This window comes from Chiroxiphia lanceolata, chromosome Z (assembly GCF_009829145.1).
Source record: "Chiroxiphia lanceolata isolate bChiLan1 chromosome Z, bChiLan1.pri, whole genome shotgun sequence".
In the NCBI taxonomy this organism is placed as follows: Eukaryota; Metazoa; Chordata; class Aves; order Passeriformes; family Pipridae; genus Chiroxiphia; species Chiroxiphia lanceolata.
Genome location: NC_045671.1, coordinates 39948315 through 39970215, shown reverse-complemented (window position 1 = coordinate 39970215; position 21901 = coordinate 39948315). Strand labels below are relative to the sequence as shown.

Here is a 21901-nt window from a genome sequence, read left to right as displayed (position 1 = left end):
TTCAATAAGTCTTTTTCTCGAACAGATTAATATTGTAGCCAGTTTTTCATTGTCTTTCCTTCCTCCATGTCAGAAAATGCTTTTACCATTTGTTGCTGCACTGCTCACCAAAAGGGAGATGAGATCCATTTGGTTAAAGTTCTGGACATGAGTCAGTGATTCTCAGAGTCACATTATGACTTCAAACAAAAACATTTGTGATCTTACTGACATTGATGTTTACACAGGAATTATCCATATATCCTTGTATAATAACTGTACCATATGTATTCTCTACAAATACTCAACTGATTGTGAGTCTGAAACTAGATTTCTTCCTGAAAATAATGTCATTTATAATGGCCTTTATTGACTGTAAAAAAAGTTGAAATTAGAACTTCTTTGATGATTAGTGTGATGATTTTTGGAGCCAGGTGATCTTGAAGGTCCCTTCCAAGCCAAACCATTCTGTGATTATCAGAAAAGAAAAACAACAAACCAGATTTTGTTTATAAGTCATTGAAATGAAAATTAAAAAGAAAAAAAAAAAACACACATGAGATACTTAATCTGCTTTCTGTGTCACTTTCAAAACATCAAGGATGCACCCTGTTCAGTCTCAAGGACTTCAGTTTTCTGCCCACTGTAGAAGCATTGTGGTTTTGTGGCAGCTGTCTCTTGGGTCACAGTGATTTTGCTGTGGTGTGCAAAGCTATTTCTATTTAACACATTTTGAAGAGGAAAATCATCCTTCAGAATTATTCCAAGGGAAAGGATCTGCCATTCCCCCAGGGTTTGTAGCAGGGACTTGCTCTCTTGCTGAACTTGGTTTACATATTTGTAGCAATTCAAATTCCTTTTCTTCTTCTTCTTGAAGTGCTTATTCTGATTTTTTTTTCAGTACCTGAATCTAACTCGTTGATTACTTTTCCATCTATTTCAAGTAAAATATAGACTAAATCAGAAAATTATATAAAGGTCATATTAAACCCTATTTTGATGGAAATGAGGTATATGCAGTAAATATAGTTCTGCATGCTAGGTGGTACTGAGGGTTATTAGAGTAGCATGTTGCATTTAAAAGCAAGAAACCTTGCTTAGGTCAGAAGTGGAAATTAATTAGTATTTTCAGCATATCCCTTAGTGAATGTCTTTCCATAGATCATAAAAACAACAGTTTGGCAAAATGGCTCTACTTCTTTTCAAGATTGACAAAAAGGGAGCTAGGAGGCTAAGATTAGCCTGCAGTGCTGGCAGATGTCTGAGGAATTCATACATGTGTTTTTTTCCATAATCTGCGTAGTTTTTGAGAGTTATATTTTTGGTGGGTATAAAATATTCATCCTAGTGTACAAATACAAGTGGAAGATCATACAGTATCTCGCAAGATAGAAACTGCTTTATGTCGTTGACTTTTTCTTCGGATTTCTTTTCACTTTCTCACCTGAATTTAGAGACTCATGTTTTCTAAGATGAAGTTTTTCATACCAGGCATCTGCCTCAGACTGAACTTAGCTCAGATCAAGGCCCGGCTGGATGGCGGTCTAAGCACCCTGGTCTAGTGGAAGGTGTCCCTGCCACAGCAGGGGGTTGGAACTGGATGAGCTTTAAAATCCCTTTCAGCCCAAACCATCCTGTGGTTCTATGATTCTTTTAAACCTTCTGTACCTAATATTTATTGATACCAGATCTATATCACAGGTTAGCTTTACTTAGGTGCTTTTCCGTCTGGAAGCCGTGTTCCCCAAGCAGAGGTTTTACAGGTGCCTGGACCTTGCTAGGACAGATAAAAAGAGGTGAAATAGCAGTTTGAGAGACATGATTAAAGAAATCAGAGATTAATATTTTATATTTATTGCTTCATCCTCTGAAGATGGAGAAGGAATAGGCAAGATGAACAAACTGCTCTTCCTGTTGCTGTAGGGATCTCAGTGTACTCTGCTGCTCCTTGAGTTGTCTGTGCTTCCAAGAAGAGTACAGGAGAATTATAACAAAAAAGCTCCTCCTTTTTTTGGAGCACAATTTTTTGGAGGTGTTCAAGAAATGACTGGATATGGCACTCAGTCCTCTGGGTTGGATGACAAGGTGGAGATCAGTCACAGGTTGGACTTGATGGTCTGGGAAGACTTTTCCAACCTAAATCATTCTGTGATTCCGTGAAAAGGCTAAGCATGGCAGAAAACAGATAAAAAGTTACAAATTACAGGACAGATTTTCCTCTGAGAGGTGTTGCAAACTGAGACAAGAAGTTCCTGGGGAAGGAAATTAACAGGCAAAAAAATGGGATCAGTAAGTTGAGTATGAGCACAGAGGGAGTGAGTCTGAAGATGTGCAAACAGAGAGGGAGGCAGAAGTGGATTGATCTGCATGGGTCTGGCTGCCGTTACAAGTGTTGTTTCCTTCACGTCATCCATTAATTTTTTTATCCCTTCTTCCAGCACATTGATGCTTTCTTCCTCTCTCCTCTGTGCCTGTGTTAGCACCTGTGTTGAGCTACATCAGGTTTCTGTTCCAGTTGGAAGTACCGCATCCATAATGCAATTTCTCTGATAGAGCCAGTGTTCATTTGGTTTAGCATCTTGATCTATCTTGCCATGAAGTCACATGTGTGCGCTCAGTGGAAAGGGGAGTTTGGTGGAAATGTGTGGTGAAAGTTAGAGCGAAGTAAAAAAACTCAACAACCATCTTTGGTGAGAAGCTGTAATTAAATTGGATTGAAGCACTCAAAGATTCCCATCCAGGTATTAGATGTCTGGGAAGCGAAATAAAAAAAGGTAAATAGTAATGAAAGCAAACCAAAGAGGAGTGGTGGTTGGTTGGGGATTTAGAAGCAGGTTAACAAGCTTGATGAAAAGGACTCTAGCCAAGAAAAAACATCACAAAGAGGCTTATTTTGTGCTTGTGTTAGTTTTAAAGACTTATGACCATCTTAAAAGCTTCAGATTGAATGTGAAAACATAAAGAGTACTGCGGAAGAAATGTTATTCCTTTACAGTGCAAATTTAAGTGGTTTTTAGTTACTAAGGCTTTGTGTTGCACATCAATTCAGGAGGCTATGGATGTATTTAGTAATGACCCATTTGTGGAACCGCTGGTTCTGCACCAAGATAGTACATGATAGCAAAGTTAAAAGCTGTAAATTAAGTGTGCTCTTAAAGATGCTAAGTATGTTTTTCATATGTTTGTCATATTTTTGGACAACAAACCAAACCCTTCCATGACAGATATTTTAACCCAAATAATAATATTAATTACTGTAAGGCTTTAGTAGTGGAATATATGTTTATGAGTGCTAGTTTTGGCATACATACAGATTTGAAATCCTCACTATCAGCAGTTGTGTATTTGGCGCTAAATTGTGACAGAAATGTTTGGACAGTAGTCTTAATTTTGGAAGGCTGAACAGCAACAACATGCATAGATGTCATCTCATTCTGATTTCCTCTTCAAGAGAGAAGAGTCCAATTTACAACCAAAGAAAAGAAACACAAACTTGTAGAGAATGAGTCATCCCAATAAGTTAGATATTTAAAACAAAAAGAGTAGTTATTCCCTTATTTTCTCTACATGTAGTTGTAGTGTATGGCTATAGGAGTGTGTTTGGTAAATGTCAACTAGGAATAAATTCAGAATTTAAGTGAATCCCTTTTTCTGGTTTCTCTGGGAAGGACTACAAGTGAATCTTGAATTTGTGTGGCCCAGTATTGTGGTGTCTGTGCACATATGAGTATGCACATATTTATGATTTGTATCCTGAGGTTTCTGGACCTCACTTTTTGTATAGCTGCTGCTTTCTTATATTTACAATCTGGTTTTCCTCACATTAGTTTGTGGTATCTCCTTCCATTATATATATTTAGCATGTTGATTGTTCTGTGCTTCAAAGTTTTTGAGCCTACAGAAATCTGAATCCATGTAGAGTTGTACTGATGTTTGCTAAAGATCAGGGTGCTAATAATTCTGGTTATATTAAATAAACAAGAGTGGCTGTGATGAGGTTTCTTGAAATTTAGTGGTTTTGAGATGGGAGTTGTATACTCTTGGTGCTGACTACTTCAACGTAAGATTTGTAGATTTGTGAACCAGTATGAATCTTGCAAAAACCCTTGGTATGTCTGTTGTGCTCCAGTGTCATGTTTGAAGAAGGGTACCAGAAAACCTTAAATTGAGAATATGATAAAATCAATTAAAAAAAATAGAAAATTAATCAGGTTAGAAATTAATGTAAAGATTTAAGTATTGCAAACTCATGTTTTGTGCTGTCCAGTGCAATAAGCAAGAGAAGAAAAGAAACAAAGCCCAGTATTTTAATATTAAAACCAAATTGTCACTGTATGTTATCACTATTATTGTTCCCTATGCTATGATGTTAAACAGCAGGATGAATAGGAAACATCCCTGTCTAATAACTCCCTTGGGAATGCCTCTATTGCATAAGCTCTACAGTTTTGTGTTTGGGCTGACATTCTGAAACAGTCAAGAAAACCTTTAATGATAAGTTCAATCATGTATCGTGTATGTTTGTTCTGGCACCTTCTTCTAACATTTCATATCTCTTGTCATTAAATAAATTTATTTTTTATCCATAACTGTTGTCTAGTAAAAAACAAGCAAATGTACAAAAATCTGCTCTGATCCCTGAAAAAAAAAAAAAAAAGGTGATAATTCTTACAACCATACTTTTTCAGTAATTCATATTTTGTCAGGGTATTAAAAAACCTTATGCATATGCCCAAGCTTGAGCAGACTGGATAACTGCTAAAGCAAGCACAGAGGAAGTGCCAAGGAAAGCTCTCTGCAGGTGGCAAAGTAGAGACAGCATGGCTGAACTGAGAAAATGTGATACTTAGTTAAATTCAGTCTCCTTTGAAACATTGTATAATCAGGGAAAGATGCGACATTCAGGATAATTTTCTGGTGTGGGTGCATAGGTTACAAGAGGGCTGTGAGAAGCAAAGGTTTGTAGCACATCTTAGGTGTGAAATTCATAAACATCAGAAAAAATGGATAAATATCAGACAAAAGAATATTTCTTCATGTCTGAAGCAGCAGTATTTTATTGATCACGATCGTGGATATTTGTAATACCTTACACTGGTGTGGATTTTTAGTGCATCAAAGCCCAGGAATGTTGTAGCTGGCAGATAATGGAATTATCTGCATGGAGAATTAAGCACCCTGGAGGACCAAGAGCAGGGTTTAGAGTAGCTTTGACATGGACTGTTTTCTTCCATCTGGTCTAGGTTATGAATCTCTGCCTCATCAACTGCTGATCTCGTGCCCAGTTCTCATTGAAATAAGTTTCCCCCTGCACTGCACTATGTTTACTGCTCTTCTGCCTATTTCTAATGCTCCCAAGTAAAAAAATCCCTGCTATCCCAAACTGTTTCGAGTCTTTCACCAGTCTGTACTGATCCATGAGACACCAGCTGAACTCTGGGAGTATCACTGTGGTGTTGAGAAGATCTTTAAGTCTGTTTTTGTTTTCCACTGAAAGTCTTTTAAGACAAACAGTGCTTTACCTCAGAGCATGAATGTCCATTATAGGCTGAAAGAAAGAAGGACATCTGGCATTCAGCTGTCTTCTGATGTATTGTGTTTAATTTCATCACATCTATACAATTGTAGTAATTAAAAATATTATTTTGGAAACAACTTTTTTTCCACCTGTATAAAACTGTTACCTTCATTAGTCTTCCTTACAAATAAATACTGTGAGACTTCAAAACAAAATCATAGCAAAATAATTTGCATAAGATCCACTGAACTGTAAAGTAACAAAATGCTAAATGGAAACTATCAGTATGACTAGAGGTAAGGAAAATGGCAAAAGCTTTCACAGTCCTGTCCAGAAATATATTTTCTTTACTTATTTAAGACAAAACTTCCACTGGCCACTGTGGAGGTTGTATCTGTGTGACAACTGTTGTGATAAAAGTAATAATTATTAAAATGTAGCATGCTCCCATGAATGTCCAGTTATCTATTGTTAAAAAAAATGTTAAAATGAATTCTACCTTTATATACTTTAGAAGTTATTTGAATTGTGTGAAATAAGCTGAGAAATAACTTGGAATTCATAAGTTTTATTGGAATGACTATCTGCAATGAATGAGCCATAGCCCAGGAACAAAAAGGTCTGGATAGAGATTTATATGTTCAATTTGCCTGCAGCACCATATTTCAACATTTACTTGCAAAGCATGGATTAACACTCCACAGTAATATTACAAGTCAGTGTTACAGTTATTCATGAATTTCATTAGTTTCAACTTTTCAACAGTATTTTATCCTGTTAAAATTACAGAACAGTTTATTTATTAATATACTCCAAGGGAAAGAGTGACAGCATTTCAATATCAGATTCTTAATTTTTCCGTGTTGACCTGGAATTTCTCAATTTTCATTTTTTAATCTTGCCTCCTAAGTAAGAAAAAAATCTTTCTACTTTTTTTTCCCCCTGCAAAACAGTGGGTACTGGGCATTTTTTTTTGAAAAAATGCAAATCAGTGATCCTGTCAGGTGTGCATTCTGCTTTAACCTCCCATGAGCAAGGGCAGGGGCAGAAGGTGTAAAGCAATGTATTTATCATCAAGTCTTGTTCCCAGCTAAAATTTTGATAGCAGAATACAGATAATATGTCAGGAAATTCCAAATAAAGAACTTGCCTCAAAATATTTAATTCATGTAGCTAGGTTTGTTTTCATAACATCTCCTGCTGGTCTTATTCCTCATCATTCAAAACCCAGCTGCAGATCCACATTTTTCAAGCAGACATCCTTCTCTGTGCCTCCATTCCATAACCAGATGACCAATATTATGGGTCCCCTTTCAGGAATCGTGTCCAGCTACTAACTGGACTAGATTAGAGAGACAATATTAGCATGCACTCTGATCATCTATCCTGCGGTGAGGGGAAGTTACTCATGCCTAGTTCATGTCCTCATCTTCTGGAGTCACTCAGATGAATAATGCCATCATTATACCTGCGCACAGATCCCTGCATCTTGCAAACCACGGGACAGGCGGATGTGCCTAATGAGCTACACAGCTGAGGGTGGGCACCAGAAAAGACTGTGTGGCTCCAGAGGAGCTCTGCCATGCCATTCCCTAAAGGAATACATTAGTGGCCTTGGGAATGCTGCAGCTTATGCCCCAGCCCTTGCACAAGGCTCTGTTGAAGGCAGAATTTACCTGTGCAGAGAACTGTACTTGGACTTTTTATTACAAACTATTACCTTGTGTGCAAATAACACAAATTGTCATTTTAAATTTATGCATTTTTTATCAGAAGCTACCAATCTCCACTATTGCTGAACAGAAATTATTACCAGTACCCACTAAAACAGGTCAGTATTTTCACCCAGGTGCAACTAACTCGATGAGGACCATATTAATCAGGAACAATTAACTTACATTTGTGCTGTGGATGTTGCTGGTGCTAAGGAAACAGATATCAAGTGATCCTACTGTATATCTTCCAGTCTGAAGGCTCATGAATGCAAACATGGGTTGTGATTTTAAATTGGGATTCTTATTCAGCATGTGGCTTTCTGAGTTGACAAGAGACAGATATGAAGCAGGAATGGGAGATGAGAAGAAAAGAGAACAATGATCTACCTCAGACAGGAGTAGGAGTTAGAGAATAGTGACAGAATCTGGAATTCACAGGGATTTATGGTTAGATTTTTACATTAAATTGGAAGGGTTTGATGACAGATTGGGAAAAAGATGGAACAGGAAAGAATATATTTCCTCTGTCCTACATCCTCAGGGAAATAAATGACTGGAATGTAAGTCTTATCTATTTTCTTTGGTTTCTGCTGTGGACAACTTTATGCCCATTTGGGCTATATATATATTTCACATTTAGTGATTCTCTTTCATCACTTTTTAATAATATTTCATATCCTAAGGATAATCACCCTCTGAGATTCTCTTCTGCTGATTCTGTGACATTAATGCAACATTAGTAATTAAGACCTGACTCATACAAATATGAATAGCCTAAGTTTAGGCTGTTGCATTTTTTAGTTCCTGCTGGAGTGCTCATCAAGAGGACTAACTGGATTTTAATCTATTTGCTGTTATAATTAAGGTTCACATAGGCTTTGTAGGTTTTTTCTGTTTTCCAGTAATTAGCAGAACATGATGAAAAAGGATGGGAAGTCCTGATCATTGGCAAAGTGCAGTGAAACAATGGAAACTGATGCCTTCATATACTATGACAAGAATTATGAAGATAAAAATAGCACTGTTGCACAAAAATCCAATTAGCATTGAGATTCTGCGTTAGGCACCAAACTGTGTATAGTTTCCTTATTGCTGGGTCTGTTTTACTTAAACAAAATACCAGTGCAATAAACAGAGATATGAATTTGTTTCAATCACATAGAAAATGGATTTTGAGAGTTTATTTCAATGTAGAATCTGTAGACGTTAGTGTTGTCAGGGCTGCTCTTTTGAACTGAATCTCTCAAACATCCCAGCTGAAAACTGTAATATTTCTCTCAATGTTCCAACATTAAATATTGAAGTCTTTGAAATTCTTCAGCAAAGTTTTTTACAAAATGAAAGATTCTCTGTATTTGGACAGTTGATTTTTCAGAAACAACTGAAAAATGAGTTTGCAAAATATTTCTAACTTAAGTTGGAAAATTAAGCTGGCTTTAACAATGGTACAAAGTGAAAAACAAGAAATGGAGTGTAACAACCAATCTGCCACACTTGGGTCAGCAAGAGCAAAAGTCATGACAGAAATAGGATCATCTAGGAAAAAAATAATGATGCTACTGCCTGAGTGTAAGGCTAGAGCAGGAGAAGAAAAAGGCCCTGAACCTGTATTTTCTGTAAACAGAGCAAGTATTCTCTGGGGAGGTAAAATCCTCCTGTGGAAGGTGATGCAGAGATGCACAATAAGTCACACAATAACTTGCTAAGGAGATTTGTGAGAGAGCTGGTGGGGTAAGAATACTGTGGGCATTATTCAGAAACACATATTTAGGTGACAAAGGGTATAAACAGGTGAAAAACAGATTTGAAGATGGAGAAGGAAAGTTCTCGGGCTTAGATGCTGAGGAGTATGAGGAGAAATAATGAGAGACAACTTGGGGAAAATGTCTTGTAGCGCATTGAACTCTTTCCCCAGCTTTTAGAGGATTGTCATGTCTCATCCTCTGTGGTATTGCTACACCGCCTGCTACACTGACTCTGCCTCAAATTTGGGTATAATCTGCCTTTCTCAATCAATTACAGAGTAAGGTGAGAAGCTTAAGACTATTGAGGAAGGCACTGTGTAGCCATCAAGTTTAAACTGCATCTTTTCAGAAAATATTCTAGTTATTCAGTTAAAAAAAATGGTTGGGAGATGGCTGGACAATTATCCTAAATTTCTTCCCTGTAACAGAATTCTACAGAGTAGAATTAGAAGGGAATGTGCAGAAGTGACCTAAAGCATTTTGCACTCAAGGGGTGAAGCTTAGCTTTTGCTGCATCCAGATGAAGACACCTTGATCATTATAACCAACACGCTCCATTTCCTGTATTAAAAAACAAGATAAATATTTAATCACAGTGCAATTAAGTCTGGATTGGTATCATTAGTTCATAATAGGTAGACAGAATCTAATACGATACTAATCCATTTATGAGCCAGGCCGAATAGATTTATTTATTTATTTATTTTTGTTTCCAAAGCTGGTATCTTGAGAATGTTAATGAGATGACAGTTTCTGTAGCTCCTAATTGTTTTACTGCTTACATGCATTAACTGGAATAACATATAGCTATCAGTTAATGTTATCGATATTCCACATAAACTATGAATGGTGTTCTGCAGTGCCTTCTCTTTTCAAGTTAAAATAACCAAACAAAAAGCAAACTGTAGGTCTAATACATATTTATTGACACAAAGTATATTCATATTCTAATGGTAAAATAGAATCAATGGTAGCAAATTCAAAAAGGAAATCATGCAAAATACATTGATGTGTAGGAGCTACTGTGGCTTGGTTTATTCTTTTATCTCTTTGTTTCACAAATATTCAAGTTTACTGGACAAGCAAGAATATTATACTTTCAGAAGATTTGACGGATGGGATAGTTCAAAATACATCAAGTTCAACTTCCATGGGCTTTAGTTAAACCAAGAGACTCCTTTATTTTCTTAGAGCCATGTCATGATGCACCAGTATAACTGGAGCTGGGCCCTGAATTTTTTGGATGTTTATTTAAGTAAGAAAGAACAAATAGTGCACTACAGCATATTCAATCATTGCTGCAGATGCTTCATCCTTAAGTGGCAGAATAAGCATATTTTTCTGGAAGACATTTTCCTTGTTGCAGTGCCTTCTGGCAGAAGGTCAATAGCACATCTGCTGGGAACATGTTCTTCCAGTGCCCTCAAAGCTGTGCCGTACAAAGCAGGCAGCTGAAACATGGTGAATAAATATGCTGTGCTTTGGACAAGAAGAGTGGTCTTGGACAATGGTAGTTTTCTTCTATATGCAGGTGAAATCTACAAAATACCTGAGCAGAAGCTTAGTCTTAACCACAAAGGTGGTGCAGAGGCTCAAGGTGCAGGTACAGGTGGGACCTGACTCCTGCACTGCATCGCTGAAATGGATCTGTGTCGTTGTGTGCTTGAATGTATAGGCAAGATGAGATATAAGTGTGTGTCTTGGTATGATTTATTGATCCCCAGAGCTCAGCAGATGCAGGATCATTTCTGTCAAGTTGTTAAAATAGTCTCTGAAGCATCACAACTCCCATGCAGGAACACAGCTGGGGACATTCAGAACCAGTCCCTGTGTCAGGTAAAGCCTTCACTACAAAGCTGAATTATTATACAAAGTAGTAAATGTGGGGAAGATCAGAGACCCTCACAAGCTTTTGTTATATTCCTACCCTTTATGTGCAATAAAGCAGTTTTCTCTTAGAACCTGTGGGAACATTCCTGCTGAATTTGAATGTGTCTCTGTGGAAGACAGTCTCTTTTGAATAGGATTATGTTGTATTTTGGATTTGTGTCTGCTGAAGTGTGAATTCTATAATCTCACATTTGAAAGGGCAGACCTTTCAAAAACTCATTTTGAGTTTTTAAAAGGGTGATGAGGAAAGAAAAAGGTCAATATACTTCAGAAAAAAGGTGGTCTATCATCTGTGCGTATATAGGTGGTATGATTTTTAACAGTGTGAAAAAAACATACATGTTAGAAAATTATGTCAAATATAAAGACTCAGAGCTTAGGCTCATCTCAGGTATTTATAAGATATCTAGTGCAGATTTTCACTCATTCCCATTGCAGGATCCTTCATCTTTGTTGTCAGGGTGCAGGAACTGATAAGCAGAAGGGTTAGAGTGTTGGATTACCTGGACACTGAGCTTAATTCAGTGAGATAATCCTTAACTTCTTCCTCATGGGAAGCCTGGGCCATTCTAGCTCCAGCAGCAGGGAGGCTAATTCTAGCTGCTTTTGCACATATTGAATTCAAAATACAGGAGCTCTTGCTGAGTGATCTCTGTCACAGCCTATTTTGAAGAATTTGCTTTGGCAGAGGGAACATCTAAAGAATCATGTATGATCAGAACATAGAGGAAAACTTCAAACTACTGATGCTATAACAGTGTGAGAACTCTTTCTACCAGTGGGAGGAAAACACCCTCTTTGACATTTGTGTAAAGCCAAGAGGGACTTCAGAAAAGCTAGTGCTACAAAGGCAAGCAGCTACAGAGTGGTTTTGTTTAAAATGAAAACTAAAATAATTTGATACCTTTAATTAGTTTGAGGATAACTCCCAATATTTTTTTTTGATGGCATTTGTAGCTTATTATATCATGAGAGTAACATTATCTATTATTCCTACTTCAGTAGTATTCCACAAAATAAATGAAGCAATTAGCTCTGTTGTTAACAGTATCTTCATCTTGATGTATATCAAGGTCAATATCAAATTTAGTATTTTTCATAAAAGTTGCATTATTTCTATATGAAGAGAAAATGGATAGATAAATGCTATCAAAAGTGTTAACACTTGTAAATACTATCAAAAGTGTTAACATTTCTATTTCACAGTCTTTAATTTTACTTTTAAAAAATGTAGTGATTTTGCATGTTTTACTCCATTGGAGTACATATTTCTTTTTTTTTTCTCTCTTTATATTTTTCATATTCATTACTTAATCTTGACTTAGTAAGAAATAATAGGTTTTTATGTTTGATCACCTTCCTGTTTTAGCTCACTTTCAGGTATGCGGAATAACACTGGGAGGAAAATGTGATTGATGTAGATTTCGTGTTTAATAACATCCTCTGAAACTGCCTGGTGTTTTTGAATGTCTTCAAAGCATCAGCAGATTTTATATTTAGCCAAAAAAAAAAAAAGCTTATACTGTTTGTTAGAAGTATGAGAAATGGGTTATTTTACAGATGACTATCATTGAACTGGTTTCTTTGCTTTCCTGGCTTTTTTTGCTAAAAGTAAACTAATGGTTTCTCTCAAATATGCAATTTGCACTTCAGTATTGTATGGTACAAGATTTTCTTATGAAATTTCAGTTGACCGTACTCGTCAGAGAAGAAAATAGATAACACGGTTCTGTCTTAAGCCACTTTGCAACTCTATTGAGGATGTATTTTTTTGATTCATACATCTATAAAATCTCAGAGTTTTTTGGTGAGAACATCTAAAATTTAAAACCTGCTATGCTGTGAGTTAACTTTCAATATTTTTCTCAAAAATAGCATGAGATTTCAACTGAATAAGAGAATGATGTATTTTGGACTCCACTTATTATGTTGGCTAATACCTCTGGAAATGAACAAAGTACTGAAAAGAACAGCAAAAGTGAATAGATCTATTACTTTGAGTGCACAATTAATCTTGCTGACATTATTTTATATGAACACAGATAAAAATGCCTGGAAACCATACCATTGAATTCCTCTGCTCATTAATATTGATCAAATGCTGTTCTCTTTGTGTTGGAAGCCACTTAAAGATTACCTGTAAAAGTATTACAACGCTATTGATTTTAAAAAGCCAGTCCCTGAAGGCCACTGTTGTTCAAAATTAATTGACAGGTTTGGTTTCTTCTTTTGTTGGTTTATTTGGAGGGGTTTTTTGTGTTCTTGGTTTTTTTGTGTGGTTTTGGTTTTTTCTTTTTGGTTGTTGTTGTTGTTAAAAAAAAAAAAGAATGGGTTTGAACTTGCTGCTATAGACCTGAGTAAGAGAAAACATTAATCAGAAGGTGAGGCAATTAATTATACTGCGCTCAATACCATGTTGTTTAAAAGCCTACATATCCCTATGGAAGCTAACTGGAACCCCTCATATCTGGAAGCTGTGCCTAGACCTTACATACCATTTTGGGGTCTTAAATGGAATGATGGCAGGATTAGGGCCCAAATTCTTCAGGACACTCAAAGCTGCAGAACTTGTATCAAGGATCCTGTACACTCAGTTAAAAAAAAAAAAATAAAAAAAATCATATGTTTGGGTGTTCATGCAATTTAAATATTCTGAAGATGTGTGAACTGAGAGGCTAGTTCTCTGGAGAATTAGGAGAAACAAGGTAGGATGATACAAGCTTTTTAATTTTCAATCAATCATTGCTTTAGAACACAGATCAGTCTAACCCATGTCCTTATTAATAAATGAATGTTAACTAGTGAAAGTTAGGTGATTGGTTTTTATTAATTTCAGTACATTCAATGGGGATGTTTTGTTGCTCTAAAAATAATTTTTGAACTACCAGTTTCTATTAACAACAACAATAAAAGCAAACAAAAATACCTAAAGTAAAATACTTAACACTGGTATTGAAAATAATGTTATTATTTATCTATAACCAAATAACAACCATAATTAGGGAAAAAAAAGTCCATATTGTTGGTGTGGGTTTTTTTTCCAGAAGGAAGTCATCATAGAAGACAAACATTAGTTAAAAATACTGTTATGCACCAGTGTACTTATTACTGTGCACCTCAAATGACCTTTTAAGCCTTTGTACTTTGGACTGATCTGAGAAAATGCAAAATATAAAGAAAATCAATGGAAGTAGGCTGAACACATGCTTAACAAGCTATATGGACAAAGTAGCAAGCCAAATAAAAAAGTAATCATTAAAAGATTTGTTATTCTTGGAAGATTAAAGGTCTGCTTGCAAAGAAACTATTAATATATGAGGCTACCTGCACCTACTCCCCAAATTGCAGCACTGTGATAGGGGCTTGAAAAAAACCTCACAGTTTATATTCACTGGGAGACCAAAAGTACAAATTATGAAATATGATTTTTCCCAAAATATTCTGAAGGAGAAAGAGCATGAACAGAAGCAGTGATAATTGAAACACACAAACCTTCCTAGCCCTGATGATATATGTTGTCTAGAATTAAGAATGTAATGTACCATTACTTTTAATGTGTAATGCAGAATGTGGATGGAGAAAGGCAAAACAGGCAGCAGCCAGGGTCCTTGTTTTCATCTTCATGATTTTTGCCCTTTTTAACTACCAACTGCTTTTGGAATAAGCTACTGTATATTCGTGTCCCTTGTTTTTTGAGTTCAGTGAGACATATCCTGTGTTTAATGATGTAAACAAAGCATAAATTCTTCAGGGATGTGTCTTGGCTGATGACATAACTTGCAATAGAAATGTGCACCTGGATGTCAGCAACAACATTGGCAATTATAACTTGGGAATATGCTGTCATTCAGTTAATTTTTGTCTTCTGCAAATTAATATTTTCTTGGAGAGTGTGGTTTTCACTAATGTAACATTTGATGAATGCTGCTGCTATGAACATCTCTCAGCCCACAATTTGTAATTGAAAACATGAACTAATCAGCAGACCCTCAGAAACACTTTAACTTACAGCTCTTTTAAGTTTAAATCACTCAATTCAATCATTCATTCGTTCAATATGATGAAGTGTTGGGTCACAATAACCCCATGGAACACTCCAGGTAGGGAAAGAGGGGTTGGAAAGCTGGAAAAGGCCCTGGGGATGCTGGTGACAGCAGCTGGACATGAACCCAGCTGTGCCCAGGTGGGCAAGAGGCCGATGGTCCCTGTGCTGTCCCAGCCATGGTGTGTCACAGGCCCAGGGCAGTGCCTTGGCTCAGCCAAGTGCTGGGCACTGCTGGGGCCACACCTCGAGTGATGGGGGCAGTTCTGGGCCCTTCAGACAAGAGAGACATTGAGGGACTGGAGCATGTCCAGGGAAGGGAACAGAGCTGGGGAAGGGTCTGGAGCACCAGGAGTGGCTGAGGGAGCTGGGGGGGCTCAGCCCGGAGAAAAGGAGGTTCAGGGGAGACCTTCTCATTCTCTGCAACTCCCTGACAGGAGGGTGGAGCCCGGGAGGGGTTGGGCTCTGCTCCCAGGGAACAAGGGACAGGACAAGGGGAAACGGCCTCAAGCTTTGCCAGGGGAGAGTCAGTTGGACATTAGGAGGAATTTCTTACCGGAAAGGGCTGTCAGGCATTGGAAAGGGCTGCCCAGAGAGATGGTGAAGTCGCCATCCCTGGAGGTGTCAAAGGAATGACTGGACATTGCACTCAGTGTTCTGGGCTGGGTGACAAGGTGGGGAGCAGGCACAGGGTGGACTTGATGGGCTGGGAGGGTTTTTCCAATCTCAGTGATTTCATGATTCTGTGATTCTGTAATTCCCAGTGTTGATTTTCAGTAAATTATGTCATAGAATTCTTTTCTGTTTTGTTGGGGTTTTGGTTTGGTTTGGTTTTTTTTAATAAGTATGCAGTTGAATGATTATGAGATTGCATTTCAATAAGCAATGAGTACCATCTTTCTGTGTGTGTTGCAAAGGTTGCAAATAACATACTTTATATTGAATTCACAAATCCTTTCACACACAGACTTGTACATGAGGTTTTCTAATCAATGATTGCCAGTTTTTTAAAATTATATTGGGAAAAAAAATATCACCAAAATGCCAAGTGTTTTCTCCTGGTAAGAGTCATATTGCAGGTGGTATTAATAAGATAATAAAATGTAAAAAGCTTGTAGTATGTGCTGTTAAATGAGTAAACTTTAGACCTCAGGCCAAAAAATTCTGTTCTTTACAGGTATTTAAAGTTATAGTAATTGTAAACCTAACAGATCAGATCTCACTGCTGAAATTTTATGTATACTAGCATGTGATTTGTTGGGGAAAAAGAATATTTAATCAGTAGAGCTTTTTGAAATCATTTTGATGTGGATGTGCTACGAAAGCACTCAGTGGAAAAGGAATAGCTGGTTTAGTAGCTGCAAAGTGCTGGCCTAGATCATCACATATTCAGAAAGTCACCCAAAGCCATAGCAAAAATCTCCTCAGACTACTAACTTGACATGTAGGGATCATTCAGGGACATTGTACATATCACTCTGTACATGATAAGCATGTTTGATTAACACCTATTTCCTCAGTGGTGTAAAAGTTAGAATGCCCTTTATCTTTAATAGGAGAACAAGATTTAACTTCTCTATCTCCTGTCTTCTCTTATATTAAAAAATAATGCTGTGATTAATGAGTAATGATATGCTTCATATTTTTTCTTGCTCATAAAAATCTATGCTGGCAAGTTATCTGAAGTAAGTGAAGGGTGTGTTTTAACTGGGTTAGTGGAATGATGATGATGATGATGATGGAATATAAAGCTATCCATAAGGCATTTTATTTCTTTAATGAATGCTTATAAATGACTGAAATTATTATGCTTGTTACTATGTGTGTATACATTCTTCTCTTTTTTTTTCCCCCCTCTCTCAGGACCCTGCATTCCTAATCCATGTCATAATGGTGGGATATGTGAAATTAGTGAAGCATACCGAGGTGACACATTCATAGGATATGTTTGTAAATGTCCAGAGGGATTTAATGGGATTCACTGCCAGCACAGTAAGTTCCATATGGTAAATTTCATTGCATTTATAGACAGGAACTTTTTTATAGTCTGTTAAGGATTAACATGGAATCTGATTTTCTGAAGTATATCAGACTTTACCCTTTATATTGTGAGTCAGCTAATACCACTGAATACTACTGCTGCCTTCAGAAAATGACCTACCTACCTGCTGGACACAACAGTGCATAATTTGCTATGCATATTTTAGAGCACAGCAACAACAAAGTAAATACATTTTACATGGATTTAATGGAAAAGCATATTTGAAATAGTAGAGATCTATCTCAGTATTGTTTGTGGGTTTGCTTTGATTAATGCTAGACAAAAAGAGGAAAGAAATACTGAAAAGAAATTTCTGAATAAATAGATCTTCTAGATCTTTCTTTACCTATGTCTTTATAATTTGTTAAGAAATGTTTTAACTCACAACACTTAAATTCAAAGATAGAAGCACAAGGCTTAAATTGAATGTGCATTTAATCCTGTCTACAACAGAATTTCTGGATCTCCATCTAATCCTTACCACTTATTTGAAGGGTATTTCTTGTTTTTAGGTGAGAATCCTAGACTTACAGTGTGTAGCTACAGAACTGACAAGTAACCATACAGGAAAAGAAATCTCGAGTGTGCTGGATTTGGCTGGAGCAGACTTAAGTTCCTTCACAGTAGCTGGTGTGGGGTTGGGTTTTGAATTTGTGCTGGAAACAGCATTGCTAATTCAGGGATGTTTTAGTTACTACTGGGTAGTGCTTCCACAGAGTCTGCTTCTCACACCACCCCACCAGTGATCAAAACCAGTTAGTAAGGGAGTTCATCAGGTCACATAACCTGCATTATCTGTCAGTTGAATAGAACCCGGGGGGTTTTCCATATGCAAAACTCATTTAGAACAAGTGCTTGCCTAAGGAGAGGCTCATGAGCCGAATTTTTGGGGGGTTATTTTGTGCATGAGTTGGTTCTTTAACTAAGAGCAGCGTAGTTCTTAAAATCTCAAATTATTGCTGCATTTGGAAGCCAACCATTACTCAGAAGATAAAAACTCAAGTAAAACTCAAGAATCTAGTTCCATTTGCATGTGAAAGATTAGTTCACTCATTCAGATCAGGGTGAGTAAGTACTGAATCCAGCCTATCTGAATTAATTGCTCCATTTAGATACTTGTCTATAATTTGGAGTGTCAGTGCAGTCCAGCTCAACTAACTACTAATGCAGATCAGCTCAACTAACTACTTAATGCTCGTTATGTCCCTTAAATACCCAATGGAAAGTGTCCCCAAAGACATTCAAATTCATTAACTTTACTCACTCTCTCAGTTAATTACGTAGGTAATGTAGGCAGTTCCACTGAGTTAATCTGGTGAAAATATTATGGAGTGATTTTATCGTAGTTGTTTCCTGGGTCACCAGTATCCTTTCAAAAATATTGAGATATGTAGCAGTTAGCAAATGATCCTGGTAATCAGCAAAGTGTATTTGTATCAACTTCAGAACAAAGTAAAACTCTCACTCAACTGATCCAAGCTCACTGAGGGGAGACCAGAACCCATGGAGGCAGCTAAAGATATTTGAGAGAAGACAAGTTTAATATGAACAATTACTCTTTGAGGGACAATGAAAATCAGCCCTTTTCAGAAAATCTGATTTAAGATCTGGTAATAAATCAGAGGCACTATGTAGGTATTCAGAGGCTCTCTAAGGATGTGAGCTGTGAGAAGCAGCCAAGGAGGTCTCAAAATCAGGGAGAAGTATGGAATTTTCAGTGGTGGACTTAATATGACTCTTTTATGTTATATCACTTTAGCTCAATTCACAGAGTTCCTTTGATACAAATTCCTCAGCTTCATAAAGTTTGGTAATTCAATTCTGAACTCACTGTAAATCATGTAAGAAGTCTGTCGAATTTATCATAAAAAGATAAATTAAAATTACTTCATTGTACAGCATGTCTCTTCTTCTACACATCAAGAATTCCAAAAATCACATTATCATTCTCTTGAACAAGGCTTTTTATCTTGGATTTCTTCATATCTAATATTATGTTGTGAAATCAATTAAGGTAGGTGATTGATTTTGCAGTTGAGACATATTCCTAAAGCTATTATTCACTTCAACAAACATCCTGTCAATATTTCTGAGGTTTGTTGACCTCCTACCCATGTAAATAATTAATATGTAAATTGTAAAAGAGATCATTAGCAGTTTCACTGATTGCATATTCTTGATTTAATACAAAACTGATATTAATTGGCAATGGTTGTCTGAAAAGATTCTGATTATCCAGTGGCAAAAAAAAAAAAAAACAACCAAACTTCCCATTTCAAGGCTTATAAAGTAACCAGGATTTGGAGAGGAAAGTCTGCCTCAGGTAAAAACCTGGGCAGGTTTGAAACCGAGGTGGGAGGTTGGAACTAGACAATCTTTAAAGTCTCTTACAATCCAAACTCAAAACATCCTCTGATTCTGTATTAAAACAGCCTAGAACAAGACAAAGTCCATGGTAATACCCTGAAGAATGAAATGGACATTTTTTCCAGACGAAATAAAAAATAAATCCAGAACACTGAAAGATACATTCAATATGCATTCTTGTGATTATCAGACAGAGATTGCCAGCTGGAAAAAGGAGGAAATTGAAACATTAGTCACAGTATATATTACTGACTGCCACTCAACTTGTTGAGATGACAGAGATCCTACTAGGAAAATTCAAGTTTGAAACAATAAAGAGTTCAGATTTAGTGGTTTGATTTGCATGTGATTTTATATTCTGAGTATCATTAACTCTGTCAGACATAACTAAATGTCTTGCACTCCAAGAATAAAGGTTATTAATCAAACACATTTAATAATGTAAGCAAACCGTTCCCAGTGTTTGTACTGAGTTCTCTGCTTCCTACCACCACACCATAGATGGCCTGTGATATTCACATCTGCTACACAAATGTGTTGGAAAACTGCACAGGTGGGGGCCGTGTGGCAGAGCACCCACTCACATTTTGACTGTGTGTTGAGGCGTCATCCCAACTATTCATAAGACAGCTGCTTTTAACTGTGCAGCTGCAACTGGAAAGGCCAGTGGCCATAACATGGCAAGCAGTTGACATGATGCATTATCTACAGCTTCAGCTCTACCAGCAAAGTCAAACCATAGATTCATGGAATCTCCTGAATTGAAAGGGACTCAAAGAATTATCAAGTCCAACTCCTGGCCCTGCCGAGGACACCCCAAGAATCTCACCCTGCCCCTGAGAGCATTGTCCAAACAATTCTTGGGCTCTGGCAGCTTTGGGGCCATGACCACTGCCCTGTGGGGCCTGTTTAGTGCCCTACCACCCTCTGGGGGAAGAACCTTTTCCTGAGATCCAACCTGAACCTTCCCTGACACAGCTCCAGCCGTTCTCTAGGGTTCCGGCACTGCTTTCCAGCACCTCATTGCAAGCCTCTCCGTAGATCTAGGCTTGCTCCTCCCTGGTGCAGAATTATAGTGACTATAGTGACTTTTCAGAAAGAAATATGTGTGGAGAAGGTGCAGAAAGTCCCGTGATGTGGAATTTGTGTGTTGCAGTGGCTGAGTGCTCCTACCAAACCATTCCTCGCTGCGGTGTGGCAGTACAGCACTCCAGAAACAATTCCCCACAGATGGTGTTCATGCAGCTGTCTTATTTTGAAGGCTAAAATCGATTGTTATCTCACACAGATACAGGTTGTTCCAAGCCAGCCATCACAAGAGCCAAGTGGGCAAATTTAATGTACTGGGCAGTTGCACCACACCAGGTGTTCATCCCATGGCTCTGTTGATAAACACTTACTATGGTTTCTCCATTGGAAAGAATTGTCTGTGTGGGGCACTGTCAGTTTAACTCAGGTGTTCCTTTTTATTTTGGGGAGAGTGAGGGTAATTTTCATAGAAATTAGCTCTATGCGTAGTTTTAACAAATTATATTATCAATAAGGTATTTGATGGAGTAGTAATAAACTGTATAATATAGTAGAAAGTTACACATATAAGTATGTCCTAGGAAGCTTGTTCCTGTAAGCATTGTAGAGATGAAGTCTGAAAACTATTCTTGTGTTTGACCAGGAGCACAGACAAGAAATGAAGGAGGAAGGATGTACATTGATCTCTTGGGAACCTTCTAGAATCTTGCTTAATTTAAATGTGAGAGGAAGTGGATAATTTGAAAGACACATAAGGGAGATCACCAATAAAGAATAAAACAAGCAAATAGCCATCAAAGGCTATTGGAAGAAAAGTCAGTAAAATGTTCCTAAAATAGAAGTTGTGTAAAGGGACTAAAATAGAACTTGTGTAACAGTGCAGGAACACAGTAAATGTTTGCCCCATTCGCAAAAGAAAAAAAACTTTTGTGTGGAACTGCCTGGAAAAAACAAAGGCTCTAATGAGGAAAAAAATTATAGATTTGTCAACTGAAAATGGAGAAAATTTTGTTCATGAATATTCCTACGACAAATGTGTGGTGAGATTGAGCAACAGTGACAACAATTTTGGGGCTATTGGAAAAGGGTGTTTGTTTTCCTTGCAGTTCAAATAAATATCTTGTTTAGAGCAGAAGGTGTTTGAGCTGAGGTTACATAAAGCCTAGAGAGGAAAAGGATTAAACCTTAGGTAATAGAACAATACTGGATACGTCTCTGAAGGCGTCATGAAAAGGTGGGGCATATCTTGCCTCCTACTTGGAAGATTTTATTTCATTTAGTAAGAACCAGAGATTGGCTTAAAGTCATAGGTTGGAAGTATAATATCTGTGCCAATTTTCTTTCACTCGTCTTAGTATTTGATTGCATAGCACTGCTTAGTCTTTTGATTCATACACAGTTCAAATAGCTTTTTTTTCTTGATGAATTACTAATCTTAAAAATTTTCTCATGCATTGCATTGAGTTTCACAGTCTAATTTTGCAGCAGATTGAAAAATATCCCTTTTCACTTTCAAACCTGCTGTCTTTCAGCTTCTTTAAACATTTCAGTCATTGTCTGTTATAAGATGAGAAG

At 37.1% G+C, this 21901-nt stretch overlaps 1 protein-coding gene across 1 annotated transcript in view; it reads left to right on the top strand.

Annotated features, from left to right (window-relative positions):
- Nucleotides 1–21901, top strand: part of EDIL3 (EGF like repeats and discoidin domains 3) — a 218633-nt gene that overhangs the window by 96203 nt on the left and 100529 nt on the right. Inside the window, 1 exon segment of the mRNA XM_032676101.1 lies at nucleotides 16753–16881. Coding sequence (XP_032531992.1) covers nucleotides 16753–16881 — 129 coding nt within the window.